The sequence below is a fragment of the Scomber japonicus genome, chromosome 13 (assembly GCF_027409825.1).
Source record: "Scomber japonicus isolate fScoJap1 chromosome 13, fScoJap1.pri, whole genome shotgun sequence".
Taxonomy (NCBI): Eukaryota; Metazoa; Chordata; class Actinopteri; order Scombriformes; family Scombridae; genus Scomber; species Scomber japonicus.
Window position 1 is genome coordinate 11,716,128 of NC_070590.1, and position 20,930 is coordinate 11,737,057.

At 39.5% G+C, this 20,930-nt stretch overlaps 1 protein-coding gene across 3 annotated transcripts in view; it reads right to left on the reverse strand.

Moving 5' to 3' along the window:
- larp1 (La ribonucleoprotein 1, translational regulator) overlaps positions 1-20,930 on the reverse strand; it is a 54,635-nt gene that overhangs the window by 28,737 nt on the left and 4,968 nt on the right. For all 3 annotated transcript variants that reach the window (XM_053332372.1, XM_053332373.1, XM_053332371.1), the window contains exons 2-3: positions 5,670-5,734; positions 3,084-3,149 (exon numbers count right to left, since the gene is read on the reverse strand). In XM_053332372.1, coding sequence (XP_053188347.1) covers positions 3,084-3,149; positions 5,670-5,734 — 131 coding nt within the window. The remainder of the gene's footprint in view (positions 1-3,083; positions 3,150-5,669; positions 5,735-20,930) is intronic.

Here is a 20,930-nt window from a genome sequence, read left to right on the forward strand (position 1 = left end):
CCTTGAGTGAAGTGAGGATCTCACATATTTACTCACTTGCAAAAATACAGATTTTCTGTTTTTGGAGACTTTGTGAAACAGTGTTGACCATTTACAGAATTTTAAAAAAATATTTTCTTATAACAGTTGTTAATGGGCAGGGGGTGGGGCCCATTTAGAGCAGTGGGGATATACTTAAGATGTCATACAAGCAATTTTTGAAAATTGCATTTTTTACCCGACACAACAGACCAAACTCAAAGCAACACATCCTCACATTTCAGAAGCTGAAACCAGCTCTTTTTTTAAAATCAACCAATCATCAAAACAAATCTCTGTTGATTAATTAACAAAATGTTCTGGTTTCATGCTGCTGAAATCTCCACTAGTTGAATTTCTATTTATGATTGTTTAAAAAGGACACACCTGTCACACCAACATGCCACTGAAGTGTGTTTAAAGACGCATGATAACATCGTATTCTGAGAAATTTTGACCAAGATAGTTAGATAGTACACAGAAATTTCCATTTCTTTGCACATCCGTGATCAAAATCATCACTTTCAAAAAATGTCCTACCAAACACTTAATTTCAATGTGGCAGCAGAACAGTTTGCTGCATGAAATCTCAGGTTGAACTTTTACCACAGCTCTGTACTAAAGCACAACCCTGTAATCAAAAACCCCTCCTTCATCAAATTTCAGTATTCAGTTCCCAGCATGCATCATTTGCGGCATTTGGCGACTGATTTACGGCTTTAAATGTTACGTGATGGACGGTGAACTGCAGCCCACTAAGAATAGCAGCAGCACAGATCCAGTGGTGGTTTATTAAAGGGGATCCCCTAAAAGGACATCCCTTCCCAGGGCTTAACCACCATCTCCAAACTCGACCCCTCCTGCCGTCAGACACTCCGGTTATTCCTGGCTCGGATGATGTGACCCACATTTTCCTGCACTGGGACACGCGCACTCTGTCATGTTCACGCATACCTGGCAGCCTAAATTAGGGGAGGTCTCAGGGGTCGCTCTGCCGGGGTCACACTATCGTCCAGAGATCAGAAATAGAAATGGACTCTGAGGGACGTTTGACTCCTGGCTGCTACTGTAAGAGGGCACAAATTTGATGCATCCCCTGTGGGAGCGACAGCTGGGGATGAGGGGAGGGGGTCAGTGTGTTAAATGTTTTACGGACACCTGAGCTGAGCTTGTCTACACCAAAGCAGAGCTTGGTGTTCAAGACTGAGCTCACGTCCTCGAGTTACAGTTCTTTAATGTTACATCTCATTACACAAGTATGGAGTTCTTCTAAAAAAGTCAGAAAAGGGGGAAAATACTTATCTCAATGTACCAACAAAAAAATCCTAAAATCGTTTCACTTAAATGTTTTAAGAAAGAGAAAGTACATTTCTGAATTCTCCCTCCACATTTCTGACTCTTTAACTCAAATTCTAAATAAAAAGACAGGATTGCTTTCAGAGTAAAAAGGTTTAGAGGCCAGCCATCTTTTCTCTTTGTCTCCACAGTGTCTGAGAGGTCCTGTCATGGTGGTGAGCCTGGACTAAATCTAAAACAAAAAGGAAACTTGTAGTCTTGCAGCAGAGAAGCAGACTGCTCTGTCTGGACGTGCTGATTAGCTGCTGTGTAATTACAGCCACAACCACTGAAATAAATACCTATTGTAGAAAACTACACACAACCAACTACAGCAGAGTGTAGCAGAGAGGGGCGGGGCTCTGTCTGCTCGTCCAATCAAATTCACCACTGAACTGAAACATCTTCATTCAACAAGTCCGAGCTGCTTGTTCTGATTGGTTGCTGTATATTATAATTCATAACTCAAAGCAGCTGAGATGATCTTTGTATAAACTTAAATAAGCCTTTTAAAACCTGTCTGGTCACTCATATCAGAGAACCACCAGGAACAGAAACTAATTCTTGTCTGCCTCTACCTGCTTAAAGTTTATTATTTTTATTGATCAATTTCTGGCTCGTATTCATTAATAAGTACCTAATAAACAACAATGTCTAACAATGTTATATGTTATATGATCGGTTTAAATCTGTAAATATTCAACTGGGACATAAAGCCAACTATCATTTACACTCGACAAAGACAGAGCTGGCATAGTTTGAGAGCAAAAACAACAGCAAAAAGACACCGCCCACTTGTGGTACTCATTACTGTATTCTTCCAAACAAAAACAAGTGTAAATACTAAAGACACCTTCAGAAAATGAGCTTATAATTAAACTACTAGGATTTCTGTGTGTGCTCATGTGATTCATCAACTTACAGAATTAACATAAATAAGTATATACGCTTAGCTGCAGGTTTAACCTTTTTTTTTTATGGGCTGAAATATGTGCCACCAGAAACTGAATTTGAATCATTTACATTTGAATTGCTTAACTTGAATAATTTCATTGAAAAACAAAAAGTTTGGAACTGAACATTCAGTTCTCAAAATTCAATTTCAATTTTCTGTGACAAACATCCGGGTAGACACACAGGATGCCTCTTCGGCCAATCAGCACCTACGTTTTTGAGCACGTAACAGTGGTCATTTGTTGCCACCCGCCCTGAAACGGAGGAAGAGGTCCATGCATGAAGTATAATTGGCAATTATTCAAGTTAAGCAATTCAAATATAAAGTGTTATGGTTATTCAGTTTCTGGTGGCACATATTTCAGGCCATATTTTACTCGCTTTAGATTCTATCAGGTAGAGACATCATTAAGTTGCCAACATGGTCACATCTCCAACTGATTCCTAAAATGATCAAAAATGTGTGGTTAGAGTGACGTCACTGTACCATCTTTCTGAAAACAAAATGTACCGTTGTAGTTGACATGGCTGTAAAACAAATTTGTTGTTAGCAGAGTACATTTGTAATAAAATAGATAGATTTCCTCCTACAGCCTCTCAGACATATATGGAGACGAGGCTGGTTCCAGTGCATCAGATAGTTCAGTGGTCCAAGTTCCTAACAGAGTTTTGGACAACAGACACCACCCTGACCTCAGTGTGTCCGCCATACATCCACCAACCAACCAACCGCTGACTTTTTTGACATATTTTTCAAAAAGTAAGAAAAGACCTACCTGCATGTCTTTAGTCGCAATCTCCCCTGGAGTTGGCCAGCTGTTCGCGTCACCAAAATCTCCAACCTGATCAACAAATAAAAAAAAAATTAAAAAAGAACAACTGAAGGAAACTCTAGGGCTGCAAGTAACCATCATAACAATTCATCGATTAGTGTTTTATTAAATGTCTAAAAATTGTGTAAAAATGTTGATCACCATTTCACCAAATCCCATACATGCAACCAGAGTTTTCTTCCCCTTTTAAAAAAACAACTCAAACACAGTCAATTAGCAAAAAGGTTTGAGATTAATAGAATACGGTGGATCAACTAATCATCACTGCTCTGAAGTGAATTAAGTGAATATTAAAAGTTGAAAAACTGGAGCTTTTACAGCTGCATGAGTTTACATTTTCATTGGATTTATACACTTCTTTTTTGAACACCACATACTAAAATCTATCACAAATATCCCATTGAATCACATTCAGACGTTTATGTGACATCTTGGTGTTGACCTTTTTTCCCCCCTCTCTTACACCGCTAGTATTTAAAAACCTCTTAACTGTTAGAAACTAGAAGTGTGGATGATTCATTTATTTAACATATGTAAACAGACAACTGAGCACGTTTACACTGCTCTCAAGTACATAGGTACTTAAATTTCAACCCTCACAGCTGTAAAATCCTGTGAAGAAAGACAAGACAATCTCTTTTCCTTATAGCTTTTGCAACTTCCCTGTAATTAGTCCATTTCTGCTTCTTTTGTTTCTGCAAGACCAGACTTTACACAAAGGATGTCATAAACGTTTGTGGCCGAGGTGTGATTAACAGCCCCGTCGTACGATAGCGAAGGAGTGTCTGTCAGTAACAAAAAAAAAAAAAAAAAAAGGTGTGAAGTTGTGAATGAAAATGCTTTGAGGAGAGTTGGTGTGTTTTATCTGCTGTGCCATTGGCTCACCAGGAACTCACATTTGCATTCCAGGAAGTGTGAAGGGAGGTTACTACACACAGCTTCAGGCATGACAGATAAATACCAGGGCTGTGACCGCACATGCCTTCACTGAGCTCTCTAATGGAGATCTTCTGTTAGCGCCTGGATTTACTGCCTGTCATTACATCAAATAAATCCTCATTTTTCCAAATTGGTATATTATCAGCAGTTTCATCTATTCAGAATTTTAAAGCTGTTAACTCTTTTTTTTTTTTTTTTAAGTCCACATGGACAGCTAATCGAGCACAGAAACTGCAAAGCTGAACACATTTGAATCGGTTTGTTCTGAGATCAAAAATGATCATCATCTGCTCATCTGAAAATCAACACATTACTGAGAAGAGTTGAGAGCTGTGACAAAAATACAGGAAATCCTGGTTCACCTACTGATATCACTAATATATTGAACAAAAGCGTCATTTCTACTGGAGGACACAATCCTACTTGTGTCACCCCGCTTTGGACTTTAATGTATCATACCAATAAAGCATCAAGGTTAAAGATGTTCAATCAGAGTTTTAATGGATATTATGTGTAGGAAGCTAAAGGTCTTAAACAGTCTTCCCCATTAACAGATGTGTCAGTTTCAGTTTGATTTACACACTCAAACCTCTCAAAGAGTTGCCCTCTAATAGTCCAACTGATGAAATCCAGATGGAAGGGAAGAGGGAAGTTGATCTGTGTAGTTTTCACTTTCTACAGATCATTGTGTGTTGTTTACTTCTTCTGGGATTCACCTGCCAGGCTGATTTAACCCTGTGATTGACGGAGCTTGTTTGGGCCTGTAGATACTAACAGGGCGGAGGAAACTACTCAAACCTCCTCAGTGTGTTTTTAGGTTTAGGAAAAAAAAAAAAAAAAGTCACTTATATTCTCCTAATAAGATGTCAAATTGAAAATTATTTGCAAGCTTAATATGTATAAACATAGAAAAATGTATTCAGTTTGTTGTTGTTGTTATTTAGGAACACAGACATAACATCTTTCATACCATTTGTTTTGGCTCTTATTTACTTGCATGATGTGTTTTTAATGTGCTGTATAAATGAAGTTATTATTATCATCACCTGCAGACATCATCATGAGTTGTACAAAGTTATAAAAACAGCAATTTTTCACCATTTCCTGACATGTTATACACAAAGTGATTAATTGAGAAGAATCAGCTGATTAATCAATAAGGAAATTACTGGTCAGTTGCAGGCCTACAAAGATAAACAGTTCATCATCATAGAGGACTAATTCAACCAGAAAATATTCACTTTTAAAAGAAGTTGAAAGTAACTCAAAATGATTCATTATCAAATAATATTCTGTCCATCGACTAAATGTTGCAGTGACATTATTTTAACTTAAATTCTACTTTTAAAGTATTTAAACTCTTAATTGGGTTGTAACTAAAATTAGAAAATGCTCCGTGGTTTATCACTTCCTCTTTTTACTTTATTCTTTATTACTTTCTTCACTTGTACGGTAATTGCTTGATATCCACTAGTCTGTGAAAACAATGAGCTCATACTTTGGTCTATTTGTCTCACCATGATATAGAGTACTTTCTCATACAGGCAGACAAACACAGACACACACACACACACACACAAACATTATTACCTTTCCTCCACGCCTGGCCTTGGGTGGATTCCCTGCTCTCACCACCTTGGCGGGGCCAGTAGACTCTGTGGAAACATGTAAAAATGGTGGAAGTTACAACCGGCTCTGCGCACATGAACACAGATTGACCAAAAACCATCTGGCTAGAGCAGCAACGTGTGGCGTGGAAAGACAAGAAAACAACAGATTCCTCATTTGAAGTCAGGGCACCGAATTAGCACCATTCACCAGCCAAATGCTGCTAAAATATGCAAGCGGTTAGTAGATTTGCTCACCAGCCAAAAAACTCAGAAAATCTATTGAATGCTGGTAAAATTTCATTAGCCATTTGACTGGTGGACAAAAAAAGTCACATTTTTTGCACCCTGTATGAAATTAATTAGATTTTTGCCTTTGTGAAAAGATGAAAAGCTTGTGGGAAAACTGAGCTGAACAGACAAAAAAAAAACAGCACAAGTTGTGGTTCGTCATCATCTCTTGTTGGCACACATGTACTGACTCACCGGTCTCAGTTTAATTAGCCTGGTTTTTGTGCTTTCGGTAAATTTTCCATCACTTGCCTTATCTACCTTTGGCAGGTAGGCTCTCACTGAATCATCTTTTTGGCTGTCTTCCAATGACTCATTTGCTTAATGTGCTGCTGTGGCATCATTTTCAGATCAACTAAAAAGTGAAACGGCTGAAACAAGATACCAATACCATCATTTTTCTGCCTCGTCATTGTTGTAACTCGATACAGCAGCAGCAGCAGCAACAACAGGTCAGTCCAACAGACCAAAACAAAGGAAGTGCAAACCACTGGAATATATGATCAGAGGTAGTGCTCATTGATTCAACATGGGGGGGAAACAGGAAGTGGAATGACGGCCAAACCAGGTGAGTGAGCATCACACTAGACAAGAGACAAACTGGGAAGTTCATGAATACACCAGTGTAGAGGAAAAAAAGGAAGTTATCAGTTTAGTGGCTGAAAAAAACTTTAAAGAATAATTTAGAGCAATTAATCAATTAATTATCGCACCTATAAAATGTCAGAAAAGTCCCAGAGTCCAAACTGACATCAACAAATTGCTTGTTTTGTCCACCCAACACACTTAAATCTATTCAATTTATAATGATATAAAACTGAGAAAAAGAAGCAGATTGTCACACATATTAATCAAGTAGTAATTTAACTCTTTCCTGGTCAATTCGCGTCGCAACAAAATCACACCAGCAGCCGAGCGAGGGTCACTTCATCGTGCCGAGCTGGCTCGGGTCCTGAATCCAGAGATCTTGCCTCTTGCTGTCTTTGGCTGCACTGTCACTGCACTGTGATACGAGGGAGTCAAAGAGGCTCATGGGGACTTCGCCAAGCCGTTAACACCAAAGAGCAAATCTTAGTAAGCTCCTTAAGGACAATCATGTCCAGGGACAACGCCAGAGACAGAAAGAGGGGAATAGAATCACTAACACCACCACCACCACCAGCAGCAGTAGAGTAGCAGGGTTTCATTACAGACATGCATTTAAATATATATTAATGAGCTTTACATAAAATGAATCATGAAAACAGGAGCAAGTATATAAATCAATATATTCTCTTTCAAACCTAAATCATCATGATCCCTATTAAATAAATCTTATGTTTACAACCCCCAGCCAGAAAAAGTGAACATATCTGACAATTTGGTTTTAATTTACGATTACACAAACCTACTAAAGCAGCAAATGTTGAGTTAATATCTGCATTATGTCTTTATCAGTTCAGTAAAAAGTTCCCGGGAGCAGAAACACACAACTTTAACTGTGTGTCTGCAGTAGAGCTCAGCTGAAATGTTTTTTCACATGTTGAACGTTTCTTCATCAGCTTATGTTGGGGTACAAACAACTGTTCACATTCCTGAGACTGGACACTAAGAGGGTAAAAAATCCTTAATATAACAAAGGTCGGGCTGGATAAAGATGCTGATGCAGAACCTAACTTTCTTGACTAGAACGGCAAACACTGCTGCTGATGCTTTGAGTGTTGTTTCTGGTAACGTTTGAATTGATAATCTGTGAAGGAAGGAAACGCAGCAACTGATGTAATGAAATTTGGTTTGCAACATAAAGAGTAGGTCAAACGTAAATTATGAACAACATAGAAGTTATTACCTCTAGAACATCTCGGCCCTGTTAGTTAGTCTAGTGAAGGACCACAGGGGGGATTAGTGCAAATACAGCATCTATGCTACAGTACAGTATGTGACTCTTACTTACAGTCTCACAATCCTTCAGGCAAAAACTGTGACCAACCGGAGGTCACGTTTTCAGAGAGCATGACTATACGACCTCAAAGAGGTCAGGAAGGAAGAAAGAAGCATTGTACAACAGTATGGAAAATAAGGCTCTAAAGCAGGAGTACATAATCATAAATCTCCTTTGTGTACATGCACAGTACAGTCAAAACATGGAAATGTGCACAAATTGACCAATAACTTGGCAAGAGACAAACGGTCACCTGAACAGCAGCAAGAAAGCCATCTGCTCATCTGATCCTGGTTATTCTTAAATCTCACTTTTTGTCATAATATTAGACTAGTTTAGAAAATAAGTAAAAACAAGTCAACAACACTAAACAACTACTACCAATCCAAAGTTTGCCCCCTACCAAGTGTCACCTGTCAAAGTCACCACCTCTACCAGAAACATGGACGCTAGGTCTGAGAGCTTTCTGCTGCTAGCTCGGCGGCTAACTCAGCGGCTAGCTCGGCAGCGAAAGCCTGATTTATGCTTCTGCGTCGGACTGACGGTGTAGCTACGTGTAGTCCTCTCTGTCGACGTGGACCCCTATGCCGTAGCCTGACATGCACCTCCAAAAAATACTAATTACGCATCACGGCAACCCGGACCGCAAGGGCTGTGATTGGTCCGGTCAAAATGTCAGTTCCTCCAGCAGTTCCTTTATTTATTAATAATGAACAAAAGGTATGTGTTTTCTGTTATTAGAGCACATAGCGCAATGCTACATGCTACTGTGACCGGAAGATAAACAAGGATACAGATAGACTCCTCTGAAACCACACACAGACACACCCTAGCAACACGTTCCCTCGACGCAGGACTTTGAAAAGGACAATGACGCTGTCGCTCCGACGCAGAAGCCTAAATCAGGCTTAACTCAGCTGCTAGCTTGGCGGCTAACTCGGCAGCTAACTTCGCTAACTGGCTAACTGTAGACTGTAGTAGTAGTGCGCTGAATGTATTAATATGTGTGTATGTATTTATCCCCTTTCAGAAGCTGCAACCAGCAAATATTTGGCATTTTTCCTTTAAAACCTTGTCAATTAATTTTCTGTCAACTGATTAATTAGCTCAACAGCAGACTAATGAATATGAAAATAATCCAGTCTTGTGTGTCTCTGGTGTCCTTTGGTATCCCTGAAATGTGAAATTTACTCACATTTATACAATTTGTGAACTTTAAACTTTGACTGTTTATTTAGTTTGGAGTCACAAATTGCAGAGATGGTGAAACAGAGATCTGACTTCAGCTTCTGGTGCTACAATTCTGACCTTTGTTTCATTTCCTTTGCTAAACTGTGTCACAGCCATGTGTCCTCTTTCAAGAGACAACCGACTCTTTGTAGGCAAAAACATTTTTCCCCTAAACATGATTTCTAGAAAATGTATTCTCTGTTTAATGGTACACAGAACAAAGTGTGAGGAAGAGTCAAACAGAGGATGAAACCCAACTATAATCGTGAACCCTGAGCCCATAATGAGGGTGTGGTGTCCTTTATCATCACAAACACATGTCCTACATAAAATTGAATAATACAGTATAATGATCATCTTCCTACAAGCACTAAAAACACTGTAAACTCTTTTTTTTCCCTCCTCAGATGTTGCCACAGTAAAAAAAAAAAAAAAAAAAAACAGCAGCTCAGACGGACAAGGACAGTTAAATATTCGTAACATATTGTTCCTTTAAACCAATGCACACTACTGTTCTTCATTTACAACTTATTTATAGATTCTCGTGTGACGGCAGAGCAGGGAGGTGCAGATTTATGCTCCTTGCAGCAATGAACATGAATCAAAAACAAAGTCAGCCTAACATTTACTTCACTTGGTCAGACATGAGATGTTCATATTAACAAGAAATAAAAGTGATTTGAATCAATGAAATGGTGCATTACATTTTGTCTTTCAGTCAGTCTAGAAAGGCGGATTTACAGAAGTATCTTGTCTCTATCTGTTACAGAAGCAGTTGTTTTGGGTTAGTCGTTGGTCACCACAGTATTTTCATCAACAGGCCACTGTGAGCTAATTCAACACAGAGACGTTTGTGAAGCTGGCAGCTTAACCTCTAAACATGCCTACATTTTGCTGTTGAATACAAGCTTCTTAAAACCAGAGGGGACAGAGGGGGACAGAGGGAGGGGGTTACTGTTGTTTCATGGTAACTCAGCATCTCTCATTCAACAGGCATAATGTTGCTTCAACGGTCTGCTGCTTATCCTAATCGTGGCTGATGACGTGAAGCCGCCAAAAATCACTAATGACGGACGAGAACAAGAGGATTTCTCAAACTGAAGCAGGCAAAGCTGCAGTGTTTCACCTAAATTAAAGACGTTGTCAGTCTGATTCAACTCAGCATCAGGATCCCGTTTAAAGTTCATTCACTTTAATTCCAAACATCACCAATGAGATTAAAGTATAAACTCACCTTGATAGGTGACTGTTTCAGTTACTGTTAAAATCCTGTAATGGGAATATCAAATGTATTTACTGTTACACAGCACATCAGTGTTATTAAAAAGTTTGTTTCACTAACAACAAAACAGCAACATCCAATCTGACCATTTCACACTACAAAGATAACCTGTACAATAATCTAAATATCTTCTAATCTCAACTTCAACAGATAGATCAAATTACACAATACAATAGAGAACAATGGCCTGATAGACCCATTGACCCACTTAAGTTCCTTAATACAAAAATAGGATCTTCAGCAAGAACTGGCCATTTGTTCTTTGGCCAACTTTCTACCAAATGTCCCTTGATTATTTTTATGATTTGTCTTTCAGTTTAAAAAGGGATGTATCAAGCACACGTCCAGGTCTATGTTTATATTCTAGGACTATACTAGATTATCTTTGAATGATTAAGTTAAAAAAAAAAACAAAAAAAAACGTATTTATCTTATACTGGTCCTTTATGCAACCCCTCAGTTCAGCCTCTGTCTGAAAACAGTCCGTTGTAGCTCAAACAGCAGTAGGAAGATTCCACTTCTTTTTTGTTCTTTACAGGAAATATTAACTTCTTAAATACATCCATAAACATTCAAGGTCACAACCGTTACGAAATACACAAGTGGTCAATGTGAACAGCCCATGGAAAAACCTTTGCACATGCTCACAGAACAGCTGTCCTTTAGTAGCGTTTGTTGCTAACGGTCCCTGACTTCATCACAAAGAGGAAGTAGAGGTAAGACCATGTTTAATATCTATATCTAGCATTAAAACTATATAAATAACAGAAAATCAAAAAAAAGACAGAGTCCACAGAGGACATAACCTCCATGGCAGAGGTATACATCTAGTAACTTAAACATTAAAAAGGTAAGACATTTGTTCAGTGTCTTATTTCTCTTTTTTTAAGTTAATAACATCAGTGTAATGTCATAATTCATATAGCAACACAAACTCCAGCTCTCCTTTTAGCAGAAATGGGGCAATGACTGCGTGCTAAACTGAGTCAAGGAATCAGCGTGAATTCCACAAGTATTTATCCACTCTTATCTGCTTAGAATGAACTCAATGTAGAATGAACTCAATGTAGAATGAACTCAATGTGTGAACAATTGTAGCCTTAAAGTTGGCCGATTAAAAAAAAAAAAAAAAAAGACAAAAAAAAAAAAACAATCAAGCTGCTTACTGTGCATGACAGAGCATGTTTTAGAGGCAGAGACACAACACAATGGATGCAGGTCAACTTGAGACCATCAGATCATCAGACCAAAATTTTCCCAACAATGTCACCATACTGATTTCCTCTAAAGCATTTTTCCCCTCACCTATTATCACAGGAAGTGGCATAACTGATGAAACGCTTCCTCAAGAGGTCTCAATACCGTCATCGTCATCATGACTCAGGACAAACTGCTTCACAGTGACTCTTGGGAGGAAAATGTTCATTTATCATTTTTATATAACTTGAGAAGCTTTTCTTTGTTAATGCCCTTTACTTAGTTGTACTTCTAGCATTTCACAAAGTCTCACCCCTAAATTCCACTGGACCCGCTCCGGAACAGCTGCGCTGCGTTCCGGGTCTGTCCTCCGCCATCCGTCAACACCTTCTGTCTGTCTCCAGAATTCACGGATAATGGCGCAATATAGCGGGATAGACAACCACAAAACCAACACATCCATTTGCAGGAGGAGCAGGGCCTGAAAATCGAGACTTCAGGTCTGGCTCTGCCCATTATGACATTTAAGATATAGTGCTGGGAAATATGATCCGCTGTGAACACGGTGTACATTTTTTATTTTGTATTTGTGCTCGACTTCCTGTCCCGCCCGATCTGCTCTGTGCTGAATTGCTGTGCCGTGATCCAGCAAAAATAGAGGCTCTGCGTACGTTTTGTTTTTTCAAACACAGAATTGCCAAATATTTTCTGGTTGCAGCTTTTGAAACTTCTGTGTGTTCATAAATGATTAGTACCCTGAAACGCCAGATGTTTTTACACATAACCATTTGAGATGTCATCCTTACAAAAAACATTTGGCACAAAAAAAATTGTGACCAGAAATATAAAAACAAAAGCTTTTTTCATTAGACATTAGTAGAACATTATTTGCAGAAATGTTTTGTCAGTCCAAACAATTAGCAGCATACACTGTAACGTGCACATTTCTGAGGCAATTAATTAGCAAAGAAAGTTTGCTCACTAACCTGGCGATCCTTTAAACCACTTCAGGGATTCAGAACTTTGTGTATTGAACCCAGCTTGTTTCCTCTTTCCTAAAAACTGTATCTGACTAGCATTAACTTTGTTGAGTTCAGCCGCATCCTCCTGATCAGCTGAGCTTGGCGCTATGATCCCTCCACTACAGGCATGTGGACATCAGTCAGACAGAGATGTTCACAGGGCTGTTCAGTGTTTGCTGCGTATCAGATGATATCAGCTGATAGTTTAAGGTCAGAGGAGAGTCTCTCAGGACCAGGACGCCTGCCAAACTATAAGCTGCTCTACCTCAGGCACTCACACAGTGAGCAGTGTATCGAGGCAAGATGCTCTTCTCTAGAAGTCTGCTTCTTTAGGGGTTTTAATGCCTTACAGAAAATTTTTTTAAAGCAATGCAATGACTTTTTGGTGTCACAGTCTCTTGACCTGTCTACTTGGATATCAAGCTCTTCCAAAGCTTGATATCACCAACTACTAGCCTGGCGTCTCCATCTCATGTGAGATTGAGGTAGGGTCTGGGGAGGAGCCGTTCATTTCCTCGTATTTGAGGCGGGATCAACGAATGTCGATCAAATGCTTCTTTACCACAAAAGCATAGTTTCAGATGTGGTTATTGTGACATGATTTCTGTCCCCCCCCTTATTTGATCCTGATAATACTAAAGTACAGAATAGATATTAGATAATAATAATAATAATAATAATAATAATAGAATTGAAAAATCAGCCGATCTTGCACTACTTTGCACTATTTTATTCTAATATCCCAAAATATTGCACATCAATGAATGACAGAAAGTAAATTACATCTCAAACCACACGACTGGTTTTGAATCAGCCATCAGTGTAATCTGACTGATCTTCACGGCTCCTCCAATGCACCAGACCACAAGAAAATACATACAACTTTCATTCCTCAAATTTTCTCTCCAAAAAATATTTATTTCATGAATTGTTCTTTGCTCAGAACAGTCCTGCAAGCGTGAAAGCACCTTGGGCTCAACAGGTAGAAGAGAAGGTGGGAGTTATCTAAGCATTATGTGCTCAACTGTACAAGAGTACTGATAAAAGTGTGATATTCTCTAAAACTCAAGGTCAGGTGTGTGTGTGTGCGTGTGCGCGAGTGTGAAGAGAGACACATGGCAGAACAACAAAACACATGGAAGAGAAAAAAATAAGCCAAGCCAAGCCAAGCAGAGACGGGATAGCTGATGATTTTGCTGTATATGCAATAGCAGGGAGATCTGTTCAATCAAACTAAGTGCTCCCAATTCATCCCTAAATTGCATCAGCAAATGAGAAGAGATACATTAATCCTCCTGAAATAACACAGCACTCATATGGAGTCAAAATCGTTTCTCATATTTGCTGAGAAACACAAATATCACCATAGCAGATTTCCCTAAAAACCGCACAAGTAAAAACATAATCTTAATTCTGAGATTGATGCAATTCAGCTCTAATTTAACATTTTTTTAAGAGAGAAGAATATAGTCACCATTTCCCTACACTGCAGTTTACCAGTCACCAGCAAATGTGACCTCCCTGTTAGACCTGTAACTGTATCACTCCAGAGCGATTGTGAATAAACAAAAACCAAACAAACAGCAGATTGAGGTGGATCAGCTGTACCTAAAACACAACAGCAGTGTACATAACAAACACGGTCCTAACACAGTATTTTGTATTTGCAACCCCCCCCCCGCCACACACACACACACACACACACACACACACACACACACACTCTCTTAGAGGCTGGGTGTGCTTTAGGTTTCTTCTTGCTCATTGGGAATGTTGGCTCTCTTTAGTTTAAGTTAAAGAGTACGGTGTAGACTACATGACAAATGCTTTCAGATAACCTTTGCTATGATTTGCCTGTATAGAAATAAATTTAGATTGAACCGGTAGTGAGATGACAAGACAGATACTCATTTAATCTGCATATTCAGCAGAGGGCTGTAATATGTGTGTAGCCTAGCTGAGCAAAAGATTACCCCAAATATAGCTCAGAATTACCAAAACTTGCTCAGAATAATTAAAGCTACAAAAGGACAGGTCATCTGAGTCCAACTATTGACAGTCAGTGTAAGCTGCTTATTAAAGCACAAGGTCTCACTTTGTATTTACAGATAATTGTAACATCTGTTTTTGAAGAGTATATTGGACCAAATTGTCTATCAGCTAAGCTAGCTGTTTACTCTCACTTCCTGTCTTTATGCTAAGCATGTTTTGGACCAAACTGGACCAAATGCAAACAGACTAAGGTCCTGGAAGTGTTACAGAAATGTTACTGTTAAAGCTTAAAAAAAACAGTTATTTGTTTTATACCGGCCCTTTATGCAGCCCCTCAGTTCAGCCTCTGTCTGAAACAAGATGTTTTAGGTCCTATCTCTTTAAGCACCCACCCCCCCTCCCAATGAGCCCACTCTGTTCTGATTGGTCAACTTCAAGAAGCTACGTCGTAGCCAACATCGGACCACGTGGGAGGTTACATCAACAAACCGTGAAACAAATTACAGTTGTACGTTTTCACTGCTTTTTCCTTGTTCTTTACTCAAAATGTCAACTTCTTAAATAAAATAAAGCACATGAGCAACACATGGAAAAACCTTAGCAACAAAGGCATGCTGGTTTGTGAATGTTGATGCCCTGGCTTTTGACTTGCAGGAAGCATTTACATATGTTAACCAAGTCTTGGACCAATGTTAAGCAAAGAAATCCATAATCAACTCCATATATTTAACAGAAAATCACAAAAAGCATGATATGTCTATCTTTAACATAAAGGTGACTCACGAGCTCACAAGCCTCTCTCATATAACTACAAAAACACTGCATTCATCCATTATCCGCTTTTCCCCTAATCGTCACTTTATCCAACACACATTAGTATGTAGTGACTCCTCTTCCTCTCGAGTCCATCATCACCCCCTCTCTCTCTCTCTCATTTCACTCGGTCTGTCCGCTGCATTTATTCTTGACGTCTTTCTTCAGAGCACTTAGGAGCCAGTTGTTGCAGCCTGCTGTGCACGCCAGACTGCCAGAGGGGACCATTAACATTAGCACCCCCTCCCCCCCGCCAGCTCATATCATCTCTCCTGCTGTCTTTTCATATTGTAAGTTCAATAAATTCAGCTTTGTAGGCTCCATATCTGATCGTCTTGAATTCAAAACCCTTCACTGATTAAAAACAAAAACAGCAGCCGCAGGGATGTTAAAAAAGGTAAATTATTACTGCAACTTTTACATAAACATAACGTTGTCTCACTGTTTAGACAGCCTCCTTTTCTTTCTAGTTAGTATTATCTCCAATTGCACCAGCCAGAGTCCTCCCATTTTTCTAAGAAACACACAACCGAACACACACACACCTCAGGTGGAGTCCAATGACAAATTCTCATGGGTACTGCAACACACACAAGTGACAATACCTGCTCCCAGACCCACAGGGTATCACTGGTTAAACTTATAAATAAACCTTATGCCACGTCAGCTCTGCAGTCTTAGATAAACACAGTGGTAGTTTTGGGAAAGCAGCCCAGACTTCAGCCAGATGCTGGGACTTTTTGTTGGCTGCAAAAAGTAGGTTTATTTCAACAACATGCGTTGTATCATCATTCTAAGGTCATATTGTAGTTGAAAGATTTACTTATTGTGTAGGATTCTGGGATTTCCCAATTGGCGTAGCAAGTTAAGGAGGGAGAAAAGCAGCACCAGTACACACAGCGACCAGCATCTACCAGAGAAAATCCTGATAATAAACACCACATTTAAATCTCAAGATGGGTTTCAATTTCTTCCTCAATGAAAAAAAAACACTTGTTAAAGACACACTACAGTTCCCAAAAAGGAACTGAAGATTGCCAAGATGTCTCTAAGTGCTCATAACAGGAGAACAGGAACTGGAGGAGGTGTGAATATCACCTTAAAATAGTTTTATAAATGTAATTTCTCAGAATCGAAATCTCAAGTAATCAGTGTGAAACTTTAAAGGCCATTGTATCTCACAGGCACATGCAGTCTGATGCACAGCAGAGCAGGGTGACGACACAGGAGGGAAGCCTGTCTGCAAGAACCAAATATGGAGGAAACGACAGCCAGAGCGTATGACTGCACACCGCCTGCCTGCCACACACACACACACACACACACACACGAACGCACGTCAAAGACTCTCCCCGGCGTCACATGATTACTGTGGTGACATCATCTCTTGAAGGGTAAAAAGCCCAGACAGCAGAGGGCCAGGAGGCGTCTCCCTGTATTCAATGAGCTACAGACACACAAACACATAATAAGCAGAGGTCACACAACCAAAAGCATGACACAGGCCTTCACAGATCTCACCTGACGTCACACGGTGCGATGTTTAACTCAAAACTGTTAGGCTCTGCATCCAGAGTTCAAAAGTCTGATGCTTTTCTGCAGGTTGCATGGAGCTAATTTCAGCTACTATGTGTTGCTGTGAGTTTTAACTACACAGCTGCTTCTGATGACAGCTGTCTGATGTTAATGAGTCAAAATATTTACTACCACCATGATCAAAATTGAAATAATTTTTACTCAGGATATAAAATTGTGTCACTTGTTAGGTGTATAATGACAATATATACTGTATTTTCTGTAGCCGTGGTATTCATGGAATAGGAATACCATATTGACCCAAATATAGGATCATTTATAGAGAAAATTACATTGTATGAGTTGTCTTATATTTGGGGATGAGACATTGTTGTGCCACAACATCAGATACTGTTTTTGACTGGGGAGTGTACTGGTGTGACATCAGCACTTGCAGAGAGGTTGGTTTAAAGCGTCAGTCAGCCTTAAAGTGTTTTGTTCACCCAACTTAACCTGCAGAACTTTCATTTTTATAAGAGAAAAAGCTGCCAAAATGAAGACTTCCTCATCCTTGGATTTATAGTATCTCAGGGAAGCGTTCTGTCTTATAGTCAGGGCTGTTATATTCCCAACAATGCACCTGCTCAACGAGGTGGAGCCTTTTTATTTCTGGTTGGCGATGAATTTCCTATTTACTCCATTCAGAGTGCAGCAAACCGCGAGTCACAGCGAGCCAACATCCACAATAATTTTGTTTGGAGTTTTCTGCTGGCTTCACAAACACAGAACATAACTAAAGCCATCCTGTTCAATCACTTTTTCATTTTCATAAACATGTTCCCTCAAAAAAAAAAATGTTTTAAAAGTTAAAATCCCAATGGACTCCCACTTATGGCTACAAGAGCTCAGTCGCATTATTTGTACAACATCGCCTGAACTCCCTGTTGATGCAAATGGTCCACACCCTGCTGAGCCTGCACAGAGGGATGGACCGCTATCACTGAGTCCAGACAGACACTCACACAGATAAAGCAGTTTGAGCTGGATGACTTTAAAATGAGGCGACTGTGTGTGTGTGTGTGTTAGATGTAGGAGGTATAGGTGGAGTAGAGTGGGTACCATAGACGCCAGACTGCTACACCCTCCTCCCTCCCAGTTACTCTGCTGTGACGTTCCAAACTTTGATATCTGACAGTGTCCAGCTTCAAGTTGAGTGGGTGTAATATACACATGTGCACTTGTTACTGTGACTTTGTCCACATTCTGCGACCGCTGTAAAACTAATGAGCATGTTTTGGTTTTGACAATTACACTGTGTGAAATATTACAACCCGAAATGGCGTGTCATTTTATAGCTGAGCAATTAAATCAAATGGACAGACGCCTTGTGTGTTACATTTTAAGCACATTTCTGCAAAATTCAGTTTGGATGTCCACAAGAGTTTATAATAAAAGACCTGTGGATTTGGATTACATTTGACAGCATATAAAGTCATACTGTTTCTGCTGCCGTACTGGTCAATTGGTCAATAAAATGTCCAAAAATTTCTATCACTGTTCCCCAAACTACTTCTTTTGTCACAAAAAACTGATCAAAACTCAAAGATATTTAGTGTATCACAGAAGACTAAATCAGAGAATATTCGCATTTGAGAAGTAGGAATTTGGACATTTTCTCTTTTAAAATAAAGACAAAAAATGAATCTTATCAAAACAGTTTTTATTAAAATTCAATTATCAAAATAAGTCAATCGACTAATTGTTGCATCTGTGTTTTGTGCAACATTATAATATAATTCTTAAGTAATGAGGTTTTTAAAAAAAAAAAAAAGAGTTCAAGCAACCAGTGGATGCCTCAAAAATGAAGAGAAACTTAGTAACGAGATCTATTGGATAAGTGGCGAGAAAGAAATCTGACAGTGTGGGTCAAACAAAAGCTATCAACTTTCACCTAACCTCCAAATAGGAAGACACAACCTACATTTCCACAGGCTGGCCATCAGGTGACCCTGAATGAACAAAGTGAACACCCATTCAAGAAGCAGCAGTCAGTCCTGCAACTGCAGACCCACTTTAACCATTCACGCATCAGCACTCCTTCCAGGATCATGACCTTTGTCAGATCCAAACACCTTGTAAAACCTGACTGCCAACAGCCCCGGGGTATCCGATGACAGAAGACGGGGGTCTGCCTCTTCATGGCCACAACAAAGAGGACAAGATTCACAGTGCAGGGACAAATGGTGAAGAATAGTCAGGTGACCATGCTAATTTTAAATGCAACCCCCGATTCTTTGAAGCCATGCTGCTGCTTCTAAACATTACAGTCCTTCAAATTGACCACTCAACTTAAAGTCAAAAACAAAAAAAGAGTCACATGTCTAACTCCCAGCTGGATGTTTCTCATTTTTATCGATCAAATTGAAGTTAAAGATGATCCTTCACGGGGCATCAATCTGCAAAGTCATGTTATATCAAGTGAACAGAGGAGGGGGCTTTCATTCAACAGTCCCACTCTAACCAAAGTTCGGAACAAACAGAGCTGCATTTGCATGTGTTAATTAAGGTTCCTGTATATGCTAAAGGAATGCTAATGATTGGAGTCCAGCTGGTCACTCCTGATTCTTTGACCAAAAGACTCACCTGACCTACAAAAACAGCAACTTATGTTAGATTTGATTCTTCATAACAGCCCTGAGAAAAAAATGACTTAAATCAGAGCTGTACGTGGACACAGTATCACTTCTAATACCTCACATTGAAAACTGTGATTACATTATCTTCAGTCAAAGACCTGCTACCATCATGCATAAAAATCACAATTTAAAAAAAGAAAAGAAAACAAGAGGAATGAAACATTTCAGGGCTCTTCATCAAAATACATTATTTTCTGTCTGGACACAGCTTTACTGTCTCCTAGCAGCAACAGGTGCCACAGCTGGGCAGGAAACCAACCGGTTTACCAGTCAAAGTGGCTGCTTTTTGCTGGCAGTTAAGAGTTAATCTTGTTAATCTTGTGCACTGGACTGTCTGATTAATTGGAAGATGTTTACTCAGTATGTTCCCATTTGCAGCAAATTGGATTTTGCCGCCACCTGAAACTGCTACGTTTAAGAATTTGAATGAAACTCAAAGCAGAAACTCGACGCTCATAAAGATACAGTAGCACTCTTGTTCTGTGGTGACCCATCAGAGGGAGGTCGGTGACACCGCTGCTAACATTTAGCGCTAATTCATAAACTTCCTTCAGAGGCTGAGATCCACTGACGATGACTCAGGACATTGAAGTGTTCACAGCATCTGAGCTGATTTGAAATTAAACTGTAAAGCTCCGAACTCATCTTAGTTTTACTCAAACACATCAAGACTGTCAGAAGAATTAAAAAACTTTTTTTTTTAAAAGATCTTGACTGCATCAGATCAGTGAAATTAATCCTTTCACATCTGTCCCTCCACTCCCTCACTGACCCATCCCTCTTTACCTTTGCTGGCATGTCTGTAACAATTCAGGGAAACATACAAAACAACAGACTGCAGATGCATTGAACACGCTGCTGTACAAACAGGAGTAGTGAGTCAGCTAAATGCCTGAAATGTAAAATGTCAGACAAGCTTTAACGTTACAGTCAGAGGGGCCGTCCTGCTAGCTGAATAGTTATGGAGCATACCACACAACCGCAACGTCCATGGCTCAGTTCCAGTGAGGGAATTAAATTACATGTCAGACTTTCTCTCCCCTGCTGCGTTCCTGTCTGCCTCCTCCTCATACTTACCTGTCCAACAGAGGTGAAAATGTCCTCAGAAAAAAAACATACAAAAAAAAACTTCTTTACAGTCGGAGCTGCCCCATTAATACTGCTGTCAGACCAGATTTCAACCGGCAAAATGTATCATGTGGTGCAGTGAAAAACAGGCGGGGCATAAAACGTGGGTGCAGTGGGTAAGCATTAACTGCAGCAAGTAGGATAGGATACGATAGCA